The sequence below is a fragment of the Colletotrichum orchidophilum genome, assembly GCF_001831195.1.
Source record: "Colletotrichum orchidophilum strain IMI 309357 chromosome Unknown Scaffold_20.1, whole genome shotgun sequence".
NCBI classification, from domain to species: Eukaryota; Fungi; Ascomycota; class Sordariomycetes; order Glomerellales; family Glomerellaceae; genus Colletotrichum; species Colletotrichum orchidophilum.
In genome coordinates, this window is record NW_019172976.1 from 320,055 (window position 1) to 341,719 (window position 21,665).

Here is a 21,665-nt window from a genome sequence, read left to right on the forward strand (position 1 = left end):
AAATGGCCTCCGTGAGATATGTCCGAGCCCACCTTTGCAGCGGCTATTATTATAGTCGCTTTTTGAATTTGCTTCCACTGGCTAATGACGTCGTCTGACTGCTGTGGCTGGTCCAGCGGTCTTCTTCCTTCAGACGTCCTAGTAGTTAATGCCTTCATAACTTGGGATTCATGATTTGCAACTTGCTGCGTAAGAGTATCGGTTGCTAGGTCGGTGGCCATACAGTGGAATGCCATTAGTCTGTATACACAGTAAAACCCGCCGTCCACAAGGCCAAGATTCAGATTCTTGTTGAGCCTTGACCGCGCCGCCCCTGGGATACACTATGCTAAAAAGCAGACTCCGGGCTTTCTTTTGATCATACTTTCTATCATTTGAATCTAAAATTCGGTAGTGTTGTGGTTGGTTAAAGTGGGATGATCAAAATGCATGCAAGAGTGTACACAGACTTATGGCATTCCACTGTAAGGAATAGAGTTTTATATTGAAACTCTGACAAGGGGTGAAAGTGATGGGGACCTTGCTAACGACCGACCCGATGCGTCGGACGAGTCGTTCCTTTGGGCCCCAAATTTGGGTTGTGGCGGTGTTGAAGGCAGAACATCGGATTGTACAGCGGCGAGGCTGAAGACTGTAAGCTGAATGAAAGTCATGACGAGGGCGGCTGAGGTGCGCGTTTGGGGCATCATATGAAGTGTTGATGAAGAGACGGTAGAAATGCAAAGCACCGAGACGGGCTGAATTCAACTTGACGGTGTGCGTCCGGCTTCTGTCCGAAGCCTTGACTGGAGCAAACCGTCCATTCCAGGGCGGAGGACGCTGTGTTGACTAGGCGCGAAGCTGAGGCACAGTCCGTTTATCCGTTTTGAACTTCTGACCCCAAGGTGCCCTAGGTCCTCGATGTCCTCACATTCCACGTACATGGGTCACGAGTGTGAGTCGTCATCGGAGCGAAAATGGACATCTCCAGGTAGCGCGAGCAGGGGTTAAAGGCAACTGCCAGCGGGGAGGCTGTCTTGTGTTCCGTGATTGCGACATAGGATACTTCGTCAAGCAATTGCTTTGGTCGGATCCGCTTCATCTGTGATATGAATGAACTTGTAAAGGCCAGTGCAGTGTGGCAACGGGTTGCCAATCGCAAGACGGGGCAGTCGGACTAATTATGGATTCAAATTTTGTCGCGGGATCGTGAGTCTGCTCTCGCTTGGAAGCTAGTGTCGCTCCTTCGTGTGGTTCTGGATGGGCCGAGGACACAAAAGATCTTTTTGTGCATGATGTATCGTTGACGCCAAGGCGACGTTGGTTCGTCGTTTAGCACTGCGGTGAAAAGGAGACGGACGAGAGATGGACTGGTGCCAGGTGGATGGCATGGGTGCGGGAATGCTGAAGGATGGAAGCTGGCGGCTGTACAGATACGGAGTAGTTGGTGCCAAGTCAGTTGGTCCCATGAACCGTTTCTTCGTTCCTTGCAGTGGCCGTGTCGCTTCTGCGCCGTGTGTGTCGGTACGTATCGACCGGTGCGGTGCAGAGAGTAGAGACTGAGCAATGCGCGGTGTCTATTTCCAGATTCCCGTCAAGGTACGTAATTAATTAGCTTGAAAGCGCTCTCTCGTCTGTGAGTAACATGCTGTAACACAACGTCGCATCATCTGGGTCTTGTGTGGGCTCATCAGAGCGAGGCACCATCAGCAATGGCTGCTGCAGATTGAATTAGAATGAGCTTTCAGATCAGCACGGCAGGTTTGTTGACCACCGGTAGGTGGCCGGGAAAATTCCCTCGAGAGGCGAGACCGCAAGAGCATTAGAGGTATGTGGGTGAGAGCCTTCCTAGGTATGGATACCTTATGAGGGTCGACTTGGCGGTTGGAATTGCTGGCCGTAACCCCGTCTTGGTTCTCCCAGTTGTTCTCACCGATATCCGTACCTTGGCTCGCACGCCATGTCCAAAACTTGGCTCTTGTTTGCGGCCTAGGCTAGGGCTGCCTTGTGCGTGAAGTGGCATTCGAGGCTGGATACGAATACTTGTTTTCAAGTTTCCGGGGCTTATTACATAGTAGGTTCCGCTCTATTCCGCCTCTTGGGGAACGCAACCCTACTATTTCGAGTCCTTGCGCGAGAGGAGAAGGAGGGGGCATTTCGTGATGGATGAACGAACTTTGAAGCAACAGCTTTGGGTGCCTCGACGTGGGTGGTATGGATGCCTTGGGGCGAACCACTACCCCAAAAGTGACCGCTTCCGAATGGGAGCACCTTCGGAGGCAAGTGGGTTGCGGGAGATCTCGACGTCTCGACACTCCCTCGAATGGCACCAGTGGGTGGCCTGGGAAGTGCTGCGCGGGCCGCCTCATTGGGTGAAATCGCGGTCCACTAAGCAGGAAGCGGAAAGCGCGTTGGCTCAGCCTTGTTCGGTTATGATCTGTTCCTTGCAGTGAGTGGAAAAGTTGCTTTGCAAAGGGTACCGCGCTGTGGTACCCAGTGGGCCCGTACATATAAGCTAGCAGGTGGGCTGCAGCTTCACAAGGTGTGCTGGAAATCAATGCACTTCGCAGTCAGATGGATGGAGATGGAAAGTACAGCTTCAACGGAGGTTGGCTGGTGCTTCCTCGGGGTGCAGGTACGTGCCTGTCTTACATGAGAAAGTTGGAGTCGGGGAAGGAGGTGTCTGCTCCAAGGTACCTGCGCCAGGGAAATTCAAAGGTCCACACCCCCCTAACTTATACCACTTCACCCAATCAGGACGAGGTAATCTCGTCTTTAATTTCCACACCCATGTCTACGATGTGGGCGGCGCAGTTGACAATTGCGACGATGGCACGTAGAAGACGGCGGGAGCATTGCGCCCAACTGCACTACGCTTCCCCCTTCTATGCCTCCCTCAGTACCTATGGCTCTCCAGGTTTTCAATCCCTCCCAATGGATGTGATGCCCATGAGGCCATCGTGTGTACCTTGCCCAATTGGGTCAGGATGGGCCTTGCCAGTCCCGACTCTGGCCCCTCTCTTTACCCGTAGGACCTCTTCGTAGTAATTCCTCTGTATGTCAATTCCAATGGAACCCCCCCCCTTGCCGCGCGCCCGGAGCACTCACCTCACGCTCACCCTCGGGGTGCTAGCAGGGGTCATGCTCACCTCACCTCTTCTTTTCCTATCCCTCCTGTCATCGTCTGTTCGTCCTCCTCTTTCCTCTTTCCCTCCTTACCATCAACCCAAGTCCCAGTCACTTACCCCGTGCCGTTGTGCGTCTCATCCTCTGGCTTCAGCCTGTCACTCTTTTTTAAATATAGTCACTCATTATCCGCAACCCGTTGCTAAACACCTCACTCTCCCTTTTTCCAAACCAACCTTGTCACTTTCTTCCAGTCGCTCTTTCCTGGACTTTTTCGCCTTTTTATTTCAAGACCTAACTTCTAATCAATACCTTCAACGCCAATAACTTCGTCAACTCTTTCAAGATGCAGTTCAAGATCACCGCCGCCGCCTTCCTGGCCTTCGCTGCCTCCGCCCTGGCCCAGAACCCCAACTTCGATCCCGTCTTCAAGCCCACCAGCAACGAGAAGATCAACGCCGGCACCGCCTACACTATCGAGTGGACCGCCCCCGATGCCTTCAAGGACGTCACCGTCTCCATCAGCCTGATCGGCGGTGCCACCCAGAACACCCAGGTTCCTCTTCAGGACATCGTCTGTAAGTACAAATCTCCTCGCCGTATGGGATGGGATGAGATGGATATATACCGCCCGCCTGCTGGCCAAATGGCGATGAGATGAGGAAAGAGAACTAACACGCTCAGCCGGCATCTCCAACTCTGCTGGAAAGTACACCTGGACCATCCCCAGCACCCTCGGCAAGGACGCCTTCTACGGCCTGGTCATCAAGTCTGAGGCCAACCCTACTGTCGACTTTCAGTACTCCAACCCCTTCCACATCGTCGCCGGCGAGGGCGCCGCCTCTGGCACCACCACTGTCGTCTCCTCTTCCAACACTGCTACCGTCACCCTGTCCGCTGCCAGCGTTTCGGTCACTCCCACTGCTTCTGCCTCTGCCTCTGCTTCCGCCTCCGTCACCAAGTCTGAGAGTGTCATTATCAACTCCACTGCCTCTCTTTCTGCCACTGCCGTCCCGACCCCCGCTACCCTGAGCGCTCCTGCCTCCACCCTCACCAGCGTCACCCGCCCTGCTGCCAACGGCACTGCTACCCAGTCTGGTATTGCCACTGTTACTGGTGTTGCTGCCGGTGCCCAGGCCACTGCTGGTGTTTTCGCTGTCCTCGGTGGTCTGGCCGTTGCTGCCCTCTTCTAAGCAACGCTCGTTGCAGCATTTACTCGGATTCACTACATCTGTTAAACTGCATTGGGCTTGGTTTTGGGTTTCAACGTGCATACTTGGTCATGACTGGATAAAAAGATGGGTGACACGGCTTCAAGGCTAATGGACTTGGAGATCCCGTGTCATTACCGCTTCGAGGGAATGGGCTCCCCGCACATGGCGTTTTCCTGTGTTTTCGATACCAGTGTCCCCGTGGACGTGGACGTGAGTGATCACGAGGGACGGGTTGATACCTTTCTAGTTGATAATGTGAGAGAGAACGATTCAGTCTGTTTCTAAGAAAAAAGAAAACAACTTTTTTGCAATTCTAAGTTTTTTGCCCATGGTTCAACTGAATTCTGTGACATGTCGATCATGTTGGGGTAGGTGAAATACTAATCATATAACCTTGCAGCTGCCATGCGACGGCCGCAGCTTGTCTGACGTGAACAGGTGGGATTTTCAGCACGCTGTTTCGGATGAGCTCTTTCTTCTACCTTTGACACAGGTGCATGGGTCTGCAACCAAAACAACGATCCTGCAGCTTGGCAACGACAAATCCATGAGTGAAGCTAGGTGATTTTTTGCTCCTTTGTTATTATTGTCCATTGAAATTGCATCTGCCCATTTAATCCCATTAACGGTATCTTTGTTTGTTCTCAATGCTCATTGTTTGGGCAATTACCAAGGCCGCCGATCATAACCCACAAAGCAAGGCCCGTCCGTCAGCGGCTGCGGTTGCCTGGGCAGGTCAGGCCTGGGGTTCAGGCAGTGGCGGTCGGGTTTGGCTCCAACGACTGTTCCGGCCAGCGTCTCTCTCGGTTATCTTCCATTATATTCAAACGTCGATACAGAGTTAAGAGAGAGAGAGAGAGAGCTGGCCCGGCAGCGCCAAGATAATTCTTGTTTTCTTTATTTTTTTAGTTTTTCCCTTTTTGGGCGGCCTTCCAGAAACCTGACACGAACTGGCTCATGACTCGGCTGATTAGATTACAACTCCAGTCTTTCTGGAGACGATGGCAAACTCTGTAGGGTCCGGCGGCCCGGGATCAGACTTCTTGAAACCTTCAGGAGTACCCCATAGCTGAGGATGATGTGTAGTTTCTTTTTTCTTGACTATGGTTGTTTCCATTGACTCACCATTCCTCAATCTATCCGGGCGGCCCTTGTTTCGGATTCTTCCCCCTCGGATATCTCTGCTCTCCTGTGGCCGGCCACCCCGGCGGTTCCGGATTTCCTCGCGCAGCCACGTCTAGATACAGTTTTCGAGTTCCCATGGAGTGTCCATGACGATGATCGGATGTGCGCCGACACAGGAGAGAGCTCGGGTAGTTCACGACTTCCATTACGATTACCGGAAAAAGCGGCGCCGATGTGGGAAACCCCCGATATGAAAAAATCAAAATCAGAAACGGCGGCTGCGTGTGCAATGTATTATACTTTCGGCTTCCTCATCTCGGGAGGCACATTGTGGGAGTATGCGCAGCATTCCGGCGCGGCAGGGCCGCAACCCATGGTGACATCCTTGCCCGGGTTCGATAATCCATCACGCAGGCCATCAACACGTCAAGGACGGGCGACCATGTCTTTCCCAGTTCCCTGGAGGGGGTGACCTTGTTAAAGTCTGCGAGCGCGGTATTGTTGTCGCATATCAAAATCACAGTCGTCAATGCCCTTGGGGCCAGTCAGTCAGGTGCGATTCCATCAGCTGAGAGTCAGGCGGGAAATTTCTCCCTGGATCCGGGGCGCTGGGTGCCGGGAGAAACGCACTGAGCGTCTGTTTCGATCATGTTCCGTCATGGTTCTGTATCCGGCCTGACTGTTTCTTCTGTTGATGGTGCAAGTCAAGGGTTGACAACAGGATCTCAACCCCGGCTGTGAGTAGGCCGTGGTTGTGGCAGGAGCAGGCTGTTATTGACAGTCACAACGTAAGGGTCACATCGGTCCAGGAGAGCGCGAATCATGACTGAGTGGTACTCGCGGCGCAGTACCTTGGACGGCTGTGCTCCTTGAAACGGAGCATATGGCTATAGGGTCCCTCTGTTCTATTGCTACGTCTGTATACTTGTAGGCGCGGCTGCTTACGTGAAGCAAGGTTCTGTCTCGATGTACGCATATCTAGCTTGGTTTCATGTGGTCGGGATATTACCTTCCTGAATCCAACATCAAAGTCGCTGCTAGGAATGCCAGCCTGGACGTCTGACTTGTCTGCTAATCTTCTTCCAGTGCTAGGGCTCCTCTGACACTCAATTCAGCCCCTTGTAGTTCATTTTTTTGTCAACAGACCCAGGTAGAGGAGTGACCAAAGTGACCAGTCGAGCTTGGTTTTCCACCTCCTCAGTGGAAAGTATCTTCCTCCACCAACTTGGCGTCTCTGACTGGGTTAAACCGATTACCTGCTCGGACAGTAGGTATGGCAGAGCCTGCCAGCTCTGTGGTAATCCCTCTCAACATCAGCCATCTCAGGGTGAGTAAAAACCACACTACCGACGGACAGATACGTTCGATGAAGACGACCGTTGGACACTTGTTCGGTGCAGGCAGTTAAGGACGGCCTTGTTTTATACTCTCGTTCAGTTGGAAGAACTGATAAAAGTAAATAGACACATACTCATGGGTATTCAGGTCTACTAAGCATCAATATACCTCTGCGGGTAAGAGTTAACTTCTGCATGGCGTGTTGAAATGAGTATTCATGAGGGAGTCTTGCAGCACCCAGCCAGTGGCCTCTGACGAAACCGCGGTGTCCGATTGCCCAAGGAGAGGGGGAAGTTCTTCGGGTCGTCTAGACTCTTGGTGTTAACTGCGATACCCAGCATCAAACCATCCTCCTCTATTTCGACACATGGCTAGGGCGATGGCTCTTAAGGCAAGCGCTAGCAGTGTAACGCCTGCAGAAAAAGCTTGTAAATATCCACGTAGGTGTTACCAGAGGCGAACTGGGCAATTCGACTGAGATCGTGAAAGCATTGAAATCCATACACCATAAGGTATATAATAGTAAGCATACTACCAGTCAGGAAATATCACAGAAGTCAGTTGACTCTGAAAATTTCTCTCCACGGTCCACGTGCTATAACCGGAACATACCCTTCCTAACCTGGATTGGCGACGTGGAAAATGGCATTGGCAAAGGATCGAACATCCCTATCACGATTACATACATTTTGTGTTCGAAGCCTCTGTCGCGTTGTCTTTGAAACCAACAGGAATCAGTTTTGTATCTCATGCCGTTGTCGCTCCCTAGATTCTTAGAAATATGCGGGACACATCAAACCAAAAACGGCAGCACGGCACCAGAACAAACGGAGAGTCAGAGGCGACCCCTGGATACAACGTATGAACAGATTTAGAATGCAAGTCAGACAAAGTGCCCGAAGGAACTCTCAGAGGACATGCAAGAGTTCCTCACCTTCCAGAAGCCCTGCCCCTGAGATGAATGGGTCAGGGGCACTGATGGATCTCCCTATTCGACAGACGTCGAGCTATCGCCAGCTAGAACGAGCCGATCGTTCTTTTTATTTTACACAAATCGAGGGTTCCCACCGATGGGTGGACTTTCTTACTTCTAGATTCCAATGTTCCACCTTACCAGAGGCAAGGCGAGTGATGCAACTCCACATTCGTGCTTTGGTGCACCGCATTGACTAAGCCATCTTTGTGCGAGCCACCAAGACCAAAGGATAAATTCGTTGAATATGACGCAAATTCTAGACGCGGTGACAGTATTTGTGGAGGACGATAAATGTTCTGGGAAGGGCCGTAGGTGACAACTTTGAGTGTCATTGACATGGGCCCACCTAATAAGCTCATGCCTTCAACCAACACATCCCAGCCTGTGATGGGGATCTACCGAAATCACCAAAGCCCTAACCACACACATGCCAAGGTGATAAATCGATTCCGGACTATGGTTGCTCCCTGTAAAGTGACCATTGCATAGGCATACAGAAGAGAACGTTGAGTGGTCCAAACGTAAGAGGTAAAAAAAGGAAAAAGGAAAAAAAGATGTGTTGCGTCAATCGCTGACGGGAATTGAGCCCGACGTGGCTGGTTCTTGTTAGTGATGTTGTCCGTATTGTGCGATAGCGAGGTGAAGCTTACGGGTCGAACCCACAACCTTGAGATTAAGAGTCTCACGCTCTACCGATTGAGCTAGCCGGGCGGATTGAATCCAGCCTGAGGAATGGTTGGTGACGGGTCAGGCGTCGTGAATGGTTATGGATGGATGGTAGACAGGGGCTCCATAGCCTTGAGCGGGCCCCTCGGAGGGATCGAAGGATGTGTACACGTGGAACACAGTCCCAAGAGACTGAGTGCCTTGAAATGATCTCTGTAGTATCACTTCCAATTCTAAAGGAGATGGTCAATTGCTAGAGCTGAGATGTGAAGAGCCGATGGAGTTCAGTTGACTGAAGACACATCAGACAAGTACATAGAGGGCATGTGGCTATACGTAGGCAGTCTATTCCATCCTGGTGTGGGGGAATGCCTTACTCGGGCAAGTAGTAGACGTGGGTGGCCGTGAAATCATCCCAATACAAGCTATGTCAGATGCTCAGACGAGTAAGGCGAGCTTGCAGGCTTTGTCTAGCCTTCAAACAGTCCAGTGTAGCCACAGCCATCTCATGTCTCAACTCGACCGCACCCAGGACTACCAGGTGATACTTCTGTGAGGCGAAGAATATTTGCCAGCTAGCTATCGGCAAATATCCGTCTGAAAACTCCCACCGTCAGACATAACTACATTTCGCTTCCTTTCACATTGCATTAGCATAGTCGAAAGAGGTTGAGAGAGCACCAGAGACTACCAGAGACTACCAGTCGAGAGACTTCCACCGATACGTCGACCAACCAGCCATATGACCCCTCCTTGGCGAATCAAGGGCCCAGGTATGGGTAGTCTTGGCTGTGCGAGGTATTCCCTTCCCAATGGGATGGTCAGGACTTGATTTTGCCTCGCTAACTGGGTCGTAGAAGTCTTCTGGGGGTGGCAGCGAGGCAGTCCAAGTTTCGATGTGAGCAATCGGCTCCCTCGCGAGATTGACACTATCAATCATCATACCTGGGTTTCCTGAAGTTGAGCAAGAGAATATTACTCTTACGCCCAGAGAGCATGGGAATTTTGCCAGTGCATTTCGTGGTCCATCGTACAATAAACTTGTGCAAAGCAGGTTCGAGGGTGAGGATCGGGAGGCAACAACTTTGCTGTGAAGCGAGATGCTCAAGTAGAACGCTACTGGCGGCAAAAAACACCATTGGGCAAACCGGGTGGCCGCTCAGCCGAACGCATGGCGTTCTCGGGGTTGTAATCGAAGTGTGTCCGGTACGTGCTGGAATAGGGTTCTCAGTGACGGTCATTTACAAACGACCGAAGGGCAGCTTACCATGATCGACCAGACAAAGGTTGGAAGTACCACAGCAGGTCAAGACACGAATCTCGCACAAGGTGTTCTGCTATCATCGGGTTTCTTGAGCCGTTGTCTCGAGCGCAAGAAGTGAAGCGGCACGATTTGGACAGCAGCGGGGGCGCAGAATGCCTAGCGTTCTATGTATTGTTCGCTGAGAACAACCTGAAAACCGAGGTTTCGGGGGGGACCCAGACACATTCGTACGATTGTCAACGGAAGCCCCGGTTCGAAGACATAGGACGAAGGCTGTATTCATTTCGTGGAATGTGACGCCGGTGGGTTGTTGCTTTGCTCGGGGGGTGTCTTTCTCATCACTCTGCTGACCTGGTCAGATGCTCATATCAGCGAAACAGAATGGTCACACAATTACGAGAAATCCCGGCTGCACGATGTGGCGTATTGCTGAACTAATGGGTAGCCCGGGGCACCATTTTCTCGGCGATTCTCGAAATATCAAGCGCATTGTGTGTGGCAAATCCTTGGCCGGCCTCGAAACGCTCCAACGGATACGGGGTGTTACTCGATTACAAAACTTGGATATGATAGCGATAGGGTTGCAGAGCCTTTTCCTGCCACATCAATTCAAGTCACTCCACCCCTGGTAGAGGCAAATGATATTAAATCGAGCTGACATAGATCATTGGTAAGTTTGTCGGGTTCCCAACCCGAGATTGGGCGCTGCTGGGTAGAGAGATATGGATATCGACGTCGACCGGAAGTGCAAAATACGCTCCACTCACTCAGGCGAGGGAGTTGTGTGCCCATTGCCGACCAATTCGTGTAGTTCCGGACCTCCAAGGTTTTTTTTCTTAGACCCCACGTTCGCTGGCGTATTATTCTTATGCATGAAAAGGCCTCAGTCGTCAATGCTGTGATCAAAGTTTGTCGTGCTCAGCTGAATGGAAGGGTGTCCTCCAAAGAAGGCCGGCCTGAAGCCGTAGCTAAGGAAACACACCCAGCAGACACGGTTGCTTCCCGCCTCCAGGTGCTGGAAATCGGGGCGTGGAGGAAAGAGCAATCATCCGTATTCCGAATGCTGGAAGCTCACAGTTCAGGGGTAAGATGGAGATACTGCTCCAGCGTTGGTCTGGTAAGAGACCGCTGGACGGAATGCTTTTGCTCAGCACTACATATGTGTCACGTTCCCCGTGCCTTGGCTATGTTACGCATGCTGAGCGCCTTCACTTAGGTCGCACCCATGATGCCTCCGTCCAATGCTATGTAAACGCCTGCCAAGAAAAGAAATCCTTGAATAAAGCTTTCATCTCCAGGCCGAGAGCACTGCAAACGTACTTACAGCAGCAGCAACAGCAGCAGCAGCAGCTTGGCGCATGGGCCTTTTGGTGTCTTGCGGGTTGGCGATTGGATGTGGTTGTGCCGTTATCTTGGATTGGACAACTCCGCGGAGGTCGACCTACACGTGCGAAGGGGTCCGCAATGCGGCGTTGAGTGGAGGCTGAAAGGGCCGTTCAAAACGCCCGCAACCCACAGCCGCTGTGCCGGATCCATACACGACAGATGCGGCAGCGTCAGTTTGTGCGATGCTTCTGGTGTCGATGTTCAGCCACAGGCCCAAAGTTGAAAGGTATCAAAGATGAAGTCGGAATCGAGCAGTAGAGTCTAGACATGCACCGTGGCGGGTGTGGAAGGCAGGGAAGCCGGCAAGCCGGGGCAAGCCGGGGCAATGCACGTCGCGACGGGGGACGGGACGAAAGAAGACCTGAACCGGGCATATGGGACCGATGCGGGTGTTGATTGGCTGACAAAGGTAACTCACGGGAACCCCTTGTCAGTAGGTGGATCTGTTGCGGCTACCTACCAGGTACCTACCTACCCTACCTTAGGTGCTTACCTTAGGTAGGGCCTTGCTTGCCCGGCCCTGTTCCAATGTCTCTTTATCTTATCTCGACTCAACCACCTCCCCTCCGTACCTACCTTATGCAGCGTTTCCGTACCTCGCAACCCAAAACTCCCGAATAAGGTGGTCATCCGTAGATTTTTCCCATCAGCACTTGTGCTCCCTCCTGCTTCTACCGTCCTACCTGGGGAGCATCACGGCCAACGAAACGGGGCGAAAGAGAGGACCAGGAAGAGCCGACGGACGTACCACGACCTTGCCCAGGTACAGGGTCTCGGACTACACCATCCCGATTATTTCTGGCTAGTCTTTGAGGAACAGCAAGCGGCACCCGGGCGCGGTCCATGATCAGGTTCAAGGTTGTGTCAAATCCACTGCGACGTCAAATAATGACACAGTATGACATTGCTGTCCCACAACGTTGGCCTCGCTTTGTGATGACCGACCGTCAGCTAGCGCAGACGGCATTATCATCGAGGAAGGCATTGTCCTGCCAATTGGCGGGCCTCGTCCATACCAAAGATCACTCAGAGTCACTAGTCTAGTTTTTCTAGGGAACCAAGCCAGTGCTTGAACTTAAATCGTCGCCGGCCGGGACTCGATCAACTCCGACCTTACAAAACGTCGCTCACTTGGTGATCTTCAATCGCCAACAACGCACAGAACCATTACAGCCTCAAAGTCAGTTGGTTCCAAATCATCGCTACGCGCTACACTACAAGCTTGACGCACATGCCATGGCCGAATGAACCCCGCGGAGATCGACGCCAACCATTAAGCATTCGCCAGTCATATACCAGAGCCAATTCCTTATCTCTTGGACGCCAGGGGTGGGGCCCGTCACAACCGCATCTCGAGCGCCTTCTCGAGCCTCCCAAAGATAAGCAATAAGCTCAGAAGCCTCCGTTTCGTCGCATTGCTCCCTCTTCCCTTTGCGCCCTGTCCAATCATTGTCCACCCGAAGCACCTTACCGAGTCTCTTGGAAAGGCAAGACACCTCCGAGATAAGACATATGAACCTAGCGCCAGAGGCCACTCTTCTTGGCTCATCATTTCATTCTGCTTCGCTACCTGTCGCACTGAAATTCGCGACTGCGCAGATGTAGGCATTTTGCTACACCTCGAGCCAGATCTCAATTGACGTAGACCATACTTCCAGCTGGTTAACGGAGAGCTGAGGGACAACTACTCCACCGTTAGCTTTCTTCCCAGCATACCTATCGACTCTGGAGGAGACTCGCCTGGGTCTGTCTCATCATAGTCGTGACTACCCCTCGCTTCACTTCGAATTGAATTTTCGAATCTACAGCTCCAAAGCTGTCACTTCTCACAGCTTCTCCTTGATTTCCGGCGGCCAAGAGGGCGCGTTGGAACGAGGATTCGAGACATAACGTGCAGCACCGGCACTTTCATTCGAGACATGTCCCTAGTGCCTCGGCCTACATACGCACTATACGCTACAGGAAAGATTGTGTCATCTCCGTCTTTCTCCCAGCTATAGATTGTTATCTGAGAGATCGACGAGCGAGCCCGCTGGTAAGCTAACCACACAGTTGGTGCGGTCCAGTCCCTGTACGTAGCCTGGCCGCCTCCCATCCCGTCAGCACGTCTCCGTCACCCTTGCGTTTGTGTTCCCCCTTCATCCTTGTATCCCCGCGGCAGGGCAAGGGAATTCTCGCGGCAGAGTCAATCTGGTTTAGCGTGTTATTGTTCCGGAGATGCATCAACCGCCTTCCATTCTCAAGAACCATATGCCTATTCGTTGCAAGCATCCATATAAGACTGTCCTTTGGGCCTCCCCGGTAGCCCCGACCAAGGACCTAGTCACTTGGAGGCTCAACGACATCAACAAGCAGATCCCTTTGACGAGGCTTGAGCTTCGGAATCCTCGCCTCCGCGGATAATTATCGGTAACTAGCACGAACTCGCGACATTGGTCAAAGCCTCACCTCAGACGAATACGAATATCACGAGCAACCGGTGCAATCACTATTACGATGCAACTTTCCATTCTCTGGAGGGCGCCCGAGGTGAACCCTATCAACCGCAAGGCTCGCAGCATCCCCGTGTTGAACATTTTCAATGTCTACGCACGAGCCTTTCACTTCTCGTGGCTTGGCTTCATGATTGCTGTGCGTATAAGTTTTGACCATCTTTCCTGTGCAGGCGTTCTGATGCCGTGACAGTTTTGGGCTTGGTACGCTTTTCCGCCTCTTTTGACGGTCACGATCAAGAAAGACCTCAAATTGACCACGGCTCAAGTCGCAAACTCGAACATTGTCTCTTTGGTCGCAACACTATTCATGCGTCTGATTGCCGGACCCGCCTGCGATCGCTTCGGTTCACGTATCGTCTTCGGCTCACTGCTTCTCATCGGCACTATCCCCGTCGGCCTCGCACCGCTGATCAAGAACGCCACGGGCTTGTACATCTCCCGCTTCTTCATCGGTATCCTTGGTGCCACTTTCGTGCCCTGCCAGGTGTGGTGCACTGGATTCTTCGACAAGAATGTCGTGGGAACCGCCAATGCCTTGGCTGGTGGCTGGGGTAACGCCGGTGGTGGAATCACCTACTTCGTCATGCCTGCTGTTTACGACTCTTTCGTTCACGCACGTGGTTACTCCCCTAGCGAAGCTTGGCGGCTTACCTTCATCGTACCCGTCATCTGCCTCTTGTGCTGCGGTCTCAGTCTCCTCCTCCTCTGCGAAGATACACCGACGGGCAAGTGGGCAGACCGCCACCTCCATGCTCAGGAGAACCTGCACTCTCATGGCGTCGATGCCGCCGTGCGATCCGATGTCGTTGATGTTCCTGGCGGTATCACTGACCGCAACACCGGCTCCATGGCATCCGACGAGGAGAAGAACAGCACCCACGGCAAGAACGGTGTTATTGCCGACCACGAAGCCGCCCTCTCCCGCACCGAAATGGTCAAGACGGCACAAGGCGATACCGTCGTCAAACCAACCTTCAAGGAGGCTATGCAGGTTGTCTTCTCCCCTCAAACAATCTTCCATGTAGCTACCTACGGCTGCTCCTTTGGCGGCGAATTGGCGATCAACGCTGTCCTCTCTTCCTACTATCTGAAGAACTTCCCTTCCCTTGGACAGACTGGTGCCAGCAACTGGGCTGCCATGTTTGGCTTCCTCAATGTCGTTACCCGCCCCGCTGGAGGTGCAGTGTCTGATCTCCTCTACCGATACGGTGGACAGAATCTCTGGCTTAAGAAGGGCTGGATCACGACTTGCGGTCTTCTTACCGGCGCTCTCTTGATTCTCATCGGTCAACTCAACCCTCACAACGAATCAACCATGTTCGGTCTCGTCTTCCTGATGGCTCTCTTCCACGAGGCAGGTAACGGCGCCAACTTCGGCCTGATTCCCCATGTCCACGGCCATGCCAACGGTATTGTGTCCGGTGTCACCGGCGCTGGTGGGAACTTTGGCGGCGTCATCTTTGCCATCATTTTCCGCTTCATGGACCAGGGCACAAACTACGCAAAAGGTTTTTGGGTCATTGGCTGCATTAACATTGCTGTCAACCTTTTGGTTTCTTGGATCCATCCACTCCCCAAGGCTCAGCGCCACTAAGCGCAGATGTTCACGAGGGTTAATGACTTTTGGTTACGATTGGTTTCTTGTCTCAGGGCTTAGTTTTGGATGGGGTTTGGGTGCGGCAGATTGGTTTCCGGGGGACTGTCTGGAGTATGGAACAGGCAGAAATGATATCCACTGTTGGCATTCTTAGCAAATGATTTCAGTTTCACGTCATCTAAGCTTCATCCACAGTTGTCTACATACACGCTCTATTGTGACTGTATGTTGATGAATGGTGCCAGGGTGACTCGGGCGCTATGAACAGTGCATTGCTCGAAGGCCAGAAATTGTAGCTCGATTGGGAAACCAGGACTGAGAAGCTGGTAATCACAGCCGAAGACTTTCTCCACAACAAAATGTTGAGTTGAAGCCAGTTGACGAACCAGTACGCCTGTCCATGCAATACGTTTCATAAGCCTAATGAACGTATAATGATGCAAGATCAAATTGCCTAGCGTCTACTGAGCCCGAGGAGGAGGCATATGTTTGCTGGTGTCGAAAACGTGGCATCCATAGAGTAAACATACCCTTCCCAGGGCACTGTCTTGCGTATGACTACATGACAACCCGTCTTATTTATTTGCGACATCTTGATCGGCACATGTCCGGGACGCCGGAGTTGCGGCCGTCCCGCCCACTCGCCATACGCCCTCCCTACCCTGCCGCACTCCCTTTCCTCCCCCACACTATCCTTCCTTTCTGCCATTGAAAGATGAGAAGGGCAATGCTTCCGCCCGGGGAAGTCTGACGAGTGCATGGCTAGCGCATCGTCCTATTGTCCTGCGCAAGCGCCATGGGAACTGTGTGTGGATTGCTACCTACTTATGTCAAGAGCAATGCATGGAAGCTGAAGAACCGAAGAGTGTAGTCATTCGCGAGTTTGCACGGCCTCGTATCTTGTACAACCACCTGAATGCTTGCTAAATACTATCTAGACAGACCACGAAGCGATTTCCGAATTAGCTCAATCAAAGATGCTTATCGTTGTACAAAACATTATGTGGACGAAATGTGAGTCTAGTTGGTTACGTGAGAAGCGTCTTCTACAAGTGGGTTCATCTTCGCTATTTCTGAGCGCCAGATCACGTGAAGACGAGTCGTGGCTTCTGAAAATGACTAAGCTAAGACGCGACAACACGCTAGCTAAAGTGGGTGGGGGTTTGCAAACGCGGTCGGCACCTCCACCGCGTAGAACCGGGCGTAAACACCGACGACCAATATTGCAACGACCACCCAAAGAGCCTCAGCTGCGCCCAGAAACGTCCCCAATGACGTTCGGAACACCCCAGGTACACTACCTGCAGTCGGATAAATGACTCGAAACAACCTTGGGGACCATCTCTCCTGGCTGCTAAGCAACGTCGCGCTATCCACGCCCACCGATCTCGCCTTTCCACCAGCCCGTGACCCCTCCGGTATCGAGTCTTCGCAGTCTCAGAGCCGTTTCGGTAGCTCAAGCTCTCAACAAGAGCTCCCGAGTCGTCCAATTCCCCAGCCAATACCTGGTCGAACGCATGCTGGACCTGCACTTCATGCCCTGGACGTGGTGGAACTGCCTCGGGATTCTAGGGTGGCCACAACGGGAAACTCCGCGTCCATGGCGAGATTGACTTCTTCCACGAGACCTAGAAAACCCTCGTTGGCGGTGAAGCAGCAGCCGCAGCAACAGTTGTTGACACCGTCTTCGACAACGAGTGGTGGCAGATTCCAGCAGGCTTACACGGCTAAGCTCCAGCAAGAGGGTGAGTACAAGTTGTTCTTGTAATCTTACACTATCTGACCTTCCGTAGATGCACTGAACGGGCGGAACCGGGCTGCGCCGTCATCGTCACAGGAAGGGAGACGCAAGCCGGCGCCAGCACCCACGCCAGACTTTCTCGACGACGACGATGACGAAATTCTCGACCTGACTGGCAACGATACTGTTCTGTCATCAGACTCAGTCGCATTTGACGATGGAGTCACTATATGGAATGAGGAACAAGCGTCAAGACCGGAGCCGTTGGTCAAACGTGGCCAAAAGCGGAAGAGCACTGAGATGAGCAAGGCGGGCGATTTGGACTCAGATTCGGACGAGTTTCCAGACATCTACAAGACGCTGGGAACGCCTGCACCAAAGGGCAGTCGCTCGGCTAAAGGACCAAGGACCATTCCCTCCAGTGTTTCTCGAGCAAATGCCAACAACGGCGTCATCGAAGAGAGGACCATCACACAAACCATCAGTCGGGTCCAGCGCACTTACAAGATGTCCGAAGATCCCAGTGGGAACAGCACCCCGCTTCGACTACCCATGGCTTCGGGAGGTCAACAGGTTCTTGGGCGGACACCGAGCAAGGCTTTGCGGATATCGTCAAGTCCAGAATCGAACACAAGCAAGCAACGCAGCAAACCTCGGGTAATACAAGATTCGGATGACGAGTTCGATGACGGAGATATTGATGAAGAGCTTCTTGCTACACCAAGCCGCCATACAGGCTCCATTATGCCGTTAGCGAATCCTCGTTCAAGGCCTGCATCAATTCCCCTTGACAACACCGAGCTATCAGACGGGCTTGTTGCTCCCGACACACCCTCTAAGCCTGAGCCCTCGGTGCTGCGACCCGAAAACCACTACGAGCCAGCTGGGACAAACTATGCGCCATCTCCATCTCGGAACCATTCCTTCAAATCTATATCCCGGCAAAGCACCTCGTCTCAGGCACAGAAGTCGGCTGTGCTCAAGTTCATTCTCAATAATCGAGACTCCCTGAAGGCCAGGGAGAAGATGATTCAAGACGAGCGCGACCAAAACCTGAAGGACTATGCCAGAGTTCTACGAGAAGGCACTAAAGAAGACCGAGCTGAACTTAAGAGCGCGAAGGAATTGTTGCTGAAGCAACAAGCTGGTTTGGAGGAAGTTTGCGAGCTTCTCAAATCACATGCGGCACTCGAAGACGAGAGAGAGTCTCTAGCAATGCAAATCGCGAACGCATATGACCAAGGTCGCGACACTGAGGAGGAAGAGAATGCTTTAGATCAACTCGCCGACAAAGTCAAAGTTTTGGAGCAGTCCATCAGTGAACTTCTTCCTGGTGTTGGTATAGTGGATGAAACATTCATCGAAGACTACCGCAGATCCAAGTCTGTTGTCATGAGCACTCAGCCTGGTCACAAGTTTTCTTCTAGGGCATCAAGGGACCTGCCGGGGCCCATAGAGATGGACAGCCAAGTTATTCATCAGACGCAATTTCCCGGGTCATCAAGGCTTACTGATCCGAGGGATCATTCGCCGCCGCCGTTCCCGCGGAGTCGACCGCCAGCTCCGAGGAGTGCGAAGCCCGTTGTACCAAGTACCAAGCCCCGCCTACGCGATGACTTTGAAGATGAATATTTCGACGACATCGAGGATGATTATGGCGCATTCAACCCCCCTCCGCCACCTGTGTCTAGGCCGACACCGAATCGCAAGAGTCCTCTCAAGAAGGCTTGCCCTCGTGCCCAGGACATGTCCAGCGACTATGGTGACGATGCAGACGCGGATATGCTTGCGCTCGCTCACGACTTCGAGCTCCGACAGTCTTCATCTGCAGAAACAACGAGAGGTCGGAGTGCACTCGCTACGACATCAGGCAATGCCGTTCAAGCTTCAAAGGCTGTTGAACCTCTAAAAAAGAGAGAACCTTCCAAAGCGAAGCTGTCGATGCCCCCGGAGCTGATGAAACACCCCTGGTCTGCAGATGTGAGGAAGGCTTTGAAAGACAGGTTCAGAATGAGAGGATTTCGATCTAATCAGCTTGAGGCCATCAATGCTACGCTTAACGGCAAAGATGCTTTCGTGCTGATGCCAACCGGAGGAGGCAAATCCCTTTGCTACCAACTTCCAGCTATTATTACTAGCGGAAAGACGAGGGGAATCACGATTGTCGTCTCTCCTCTGCTCAGTCTTATGCAAGACCAGGTGGATCACATGTCAGCTGTCAACATTCAAGCTGTTTCACTCAACGGCGAGACAAGTCCTCAGAAGCGAAGTCAGATTTTCTCTTCCTTCAAAGAGAGGAGTCCCGAGCTCTACATCCAATTACTCTACGTTACACCGGAGATGCTGAACAACAGTGACAACTTCATGAGGGCTTTGACAAGCCTTTACTCCAACAAGCGACTCGCACGGATTGTCATTGACGAGGCACACTGTGTCAGTCAATGGGGCCACGACTTCCGACCGGATTACAAGGCACTCGGCAAACTTCGACATCAATTTCCCACTGTTCCCATCATTGCACTTACGGCAACGGCAACTCAGAATGTCATTGTCGACATCAAACATAACTTAGGAATGGACAGCTGTCAGGTCTTTAGCCAGAGCTTCAATCGGCCAAATCTCACGTATGAGGTTCGACGGAAAGAGAAGGAACTGATCCACAAGATCGCCAATCTGATTATGTCGAAATATGATGGACAATGTGGAATCATCTATACTCTATCAAGAAAGACTGCAGAGCAAGTCGCCGAGAAGCTGCGTTCCCAGTATGGCGTCAAAGCAAGCCACTACCATGCGCAAATGACTCCAGAGGACAGAATTAGAGTACAGAGAGAATGGCAAGCAGACAGGATCCACGTCGTTGTAGCAACAATTGCTTTCGGTATGGGCATTGATAAGCCTGACGTTCGCTTCGTCGTCCACCACTCGATTCCGAAGAGCTTGGAAGGCTACTACCAAGAAACAGGACGTGCGGGCAGAGATGGCAATCCTTCGGATTGCATTCTCTACTTCGGTTATCAGGACGTGGCCACATTGAAGAAGATGATTTCCCAGGGTGAAGGAAGCGAGGTGCAGAAAGAACGACAAAGAATGATGCTCAACCGAGTCACTGCGTTCTGTGACAACCGGGAAGACTGTCGCCGCGTTGAGATCCTTCGCTACTTTGGCGAACAATTTAACCCTGACGAGTGTGAGAAGACTTGCGACAACTGTCGGGCAGGGGCTGTCTTTGAGCAGCAAGACTTCTCTGAGCTTGCCGTTGGGGCCATCCAGACCATTCAGCTTCACGAACGCCTGACTATAAATCAGTGCAGTGAGATTTTGATGGGGAAAAAGTACCAAAAGACAATTGACAAGCATCCCGATGATCCCCACGGCATTGCAAAGGGGATGAAGAAGCATGAACTCGAACGCATCATTGATAGGCTTACAGCTGAAGAGGCCCTCGAGGAGGAGAACGTGGTGAACAAGAGGGCCGGTATTGCGATCCAGTATCTCACTGTAAGTTACCCTACGGCTCATGCCTAGCTGTGTTCACTCATTTTAACATGCTCTTAGCCTGGTCGCAACGCCCACCTGTTCCTTAATGGCCGCCGCAAGCTATTATTATCAGTCCAGGTTTCTGATAGGAATAGGGAACCATCGGCACCGAAACCCAAAAAGCGAGCCCAAAAGAGCAAGAGAGATGAAGAACAGGATCTGGAAGAAGAACCGCCAAGAAGACGCCTGCCACCTTCGACCAATGTGTCTTCGCCGGCGCAAGCTCGAAGAACGCAAGACAAGAGGCCAAAGGGCAAGTCCATTGCCACCGTCATCGATTCTGACGAGGAAGACGAGTTGCTAAGGCAAGAGATGGAAGAGCAAAGTCTGTCACTGCACGCAAATGGCTACATCAAGGATGGCTTTGTTATGTCCGATAACGAATCCGACGATGGGTTTGAGCCACTACCTCCGCCTCGTAAACGTGGGAATGCCTCCAAGGCAGTTGGGCCCCGTATTGAGGAGGACAAACGCCTGGGGGCACTCGACGAACTGCATCAAGACGTTGTCCACAATTTCGTCCAGGAGGCCAAGCAGCTCGAGGAGTCTTTGCGAAATGCGCAGGGACTTCGGAAACCTCTCTTTTCCGAGAAGAGTTTCCAAGAAATGGCTATACGATGGACAGAAACTCTCCCTCAGATGCGTCAAATTTCGGGAATTGAGCCACAAAAAGTGGACAAGTTTGGCAACAAGTTCGTTCCCCTGATCAAACGCTTTCATAGCAATTACCAGGCAATGCTCAGCTGCGTGGACGGTGACGAAGATATGGAAGCTGAAGAGCAAAGTATTGTCGATTTGATCAGTTCCGACGAGGATGAAGCCATGGATGACGAGGAAGAGGAAGAGGAGTCTTCGAAGTATTTTGGTAGTGGACCGCCTCCCCTCGCACCTGCTGTTCAGGAGTGGAATGAGCGAATGAAGGAATTAGAGACGGCGCCTCCGACCCGAGCTTCATCGTCAACGTCGACGAGGGGCCGTGGCGGTGGTGCTCGAGGCGGTCGGAAATCAGGTGGTCGCAAGGGCTCCAACCCCTGGGCAAATAAAAAGCAAGGGGGCGGCGTCACCAAGAAGAAGGCTTCTGGTGGAGCCAACAGAAGAAGCAACGGCGGAACCACAGCTTCGAGAAACAGCTCTGTGACCAACTACTTCTCCAAGGGCGGGAGGAGAGGTGGCAGCGGCGGTGGGGGTGGCATTGGGCTGATGCCACATTGAGGATCC

General features: G+C 52.3%; 3 protein-coding genes across 3 annotated transcripts; all 3 read left to right on the forward strand.

Annotated features, from left to right (window-relative positions):
* Positions 1–3,451: 3,451 nt before the first annotated feature.
* CORC01_03408 (uncharacterized protein) lies at positions 3,452–4,298 on the forward strand (the record flags this gene model as incomplete). Its single annotated transcript, XM_022615058.1, has 2 exons — positions 3,452–3,683; positions 3,790–4,298. The coding sequence occupies 2 exons, from the start codon at positions 3,452–3,454 to the stop codon at positions 4,296–4,298; spliced, it is 741 nt and encodes a 246-aa protein (XP_022478517.1).
* A 9,272-nt stretch (positions 4,299–13,570) lies between these two features.
* CORC01_03409 (nitrite transporter) lies at positions 13,571–15,163 on the forward strand (the record flags this gene model as incomplete). The annotated part of the gene is made up of 2 exons (XM_022615059.1): positions 13,571–13,705; positions 13,760–15,163. The coding sequence occupies 2 exons, from the start codon at positions 13,571–13,573 to the stop codon at positions 15,161–15,163; spliced, it is 1,539 nt and encodes a 512-aa protein (XP_022478518.1).
* A 1,318-nt stretch (positions 15,164–16,481) lies between these two features.
* Positions 16,482–21,659, forward strand: CORC01_03410 (RecQ family ATP-dependent DNA helicase; the record flags this gene model as incomplete). The annotated part of the gene is made up of 3 exons (XM_022615060.1): positions 16,482–16,911; positions 16,960–20,408; positions 20,466–21,659. The coding sequence occupies 3 exons, from the start codon at positions 16,482–16,484 to the stop codon at positions 21,657–21,659; spliced, it is 5,073 nt and encodes a 1,690-aa protein (XP_022478519.1).
* Between the last annotated feature and the right edge of the window lie 6 nt (positions 21,660–21,665).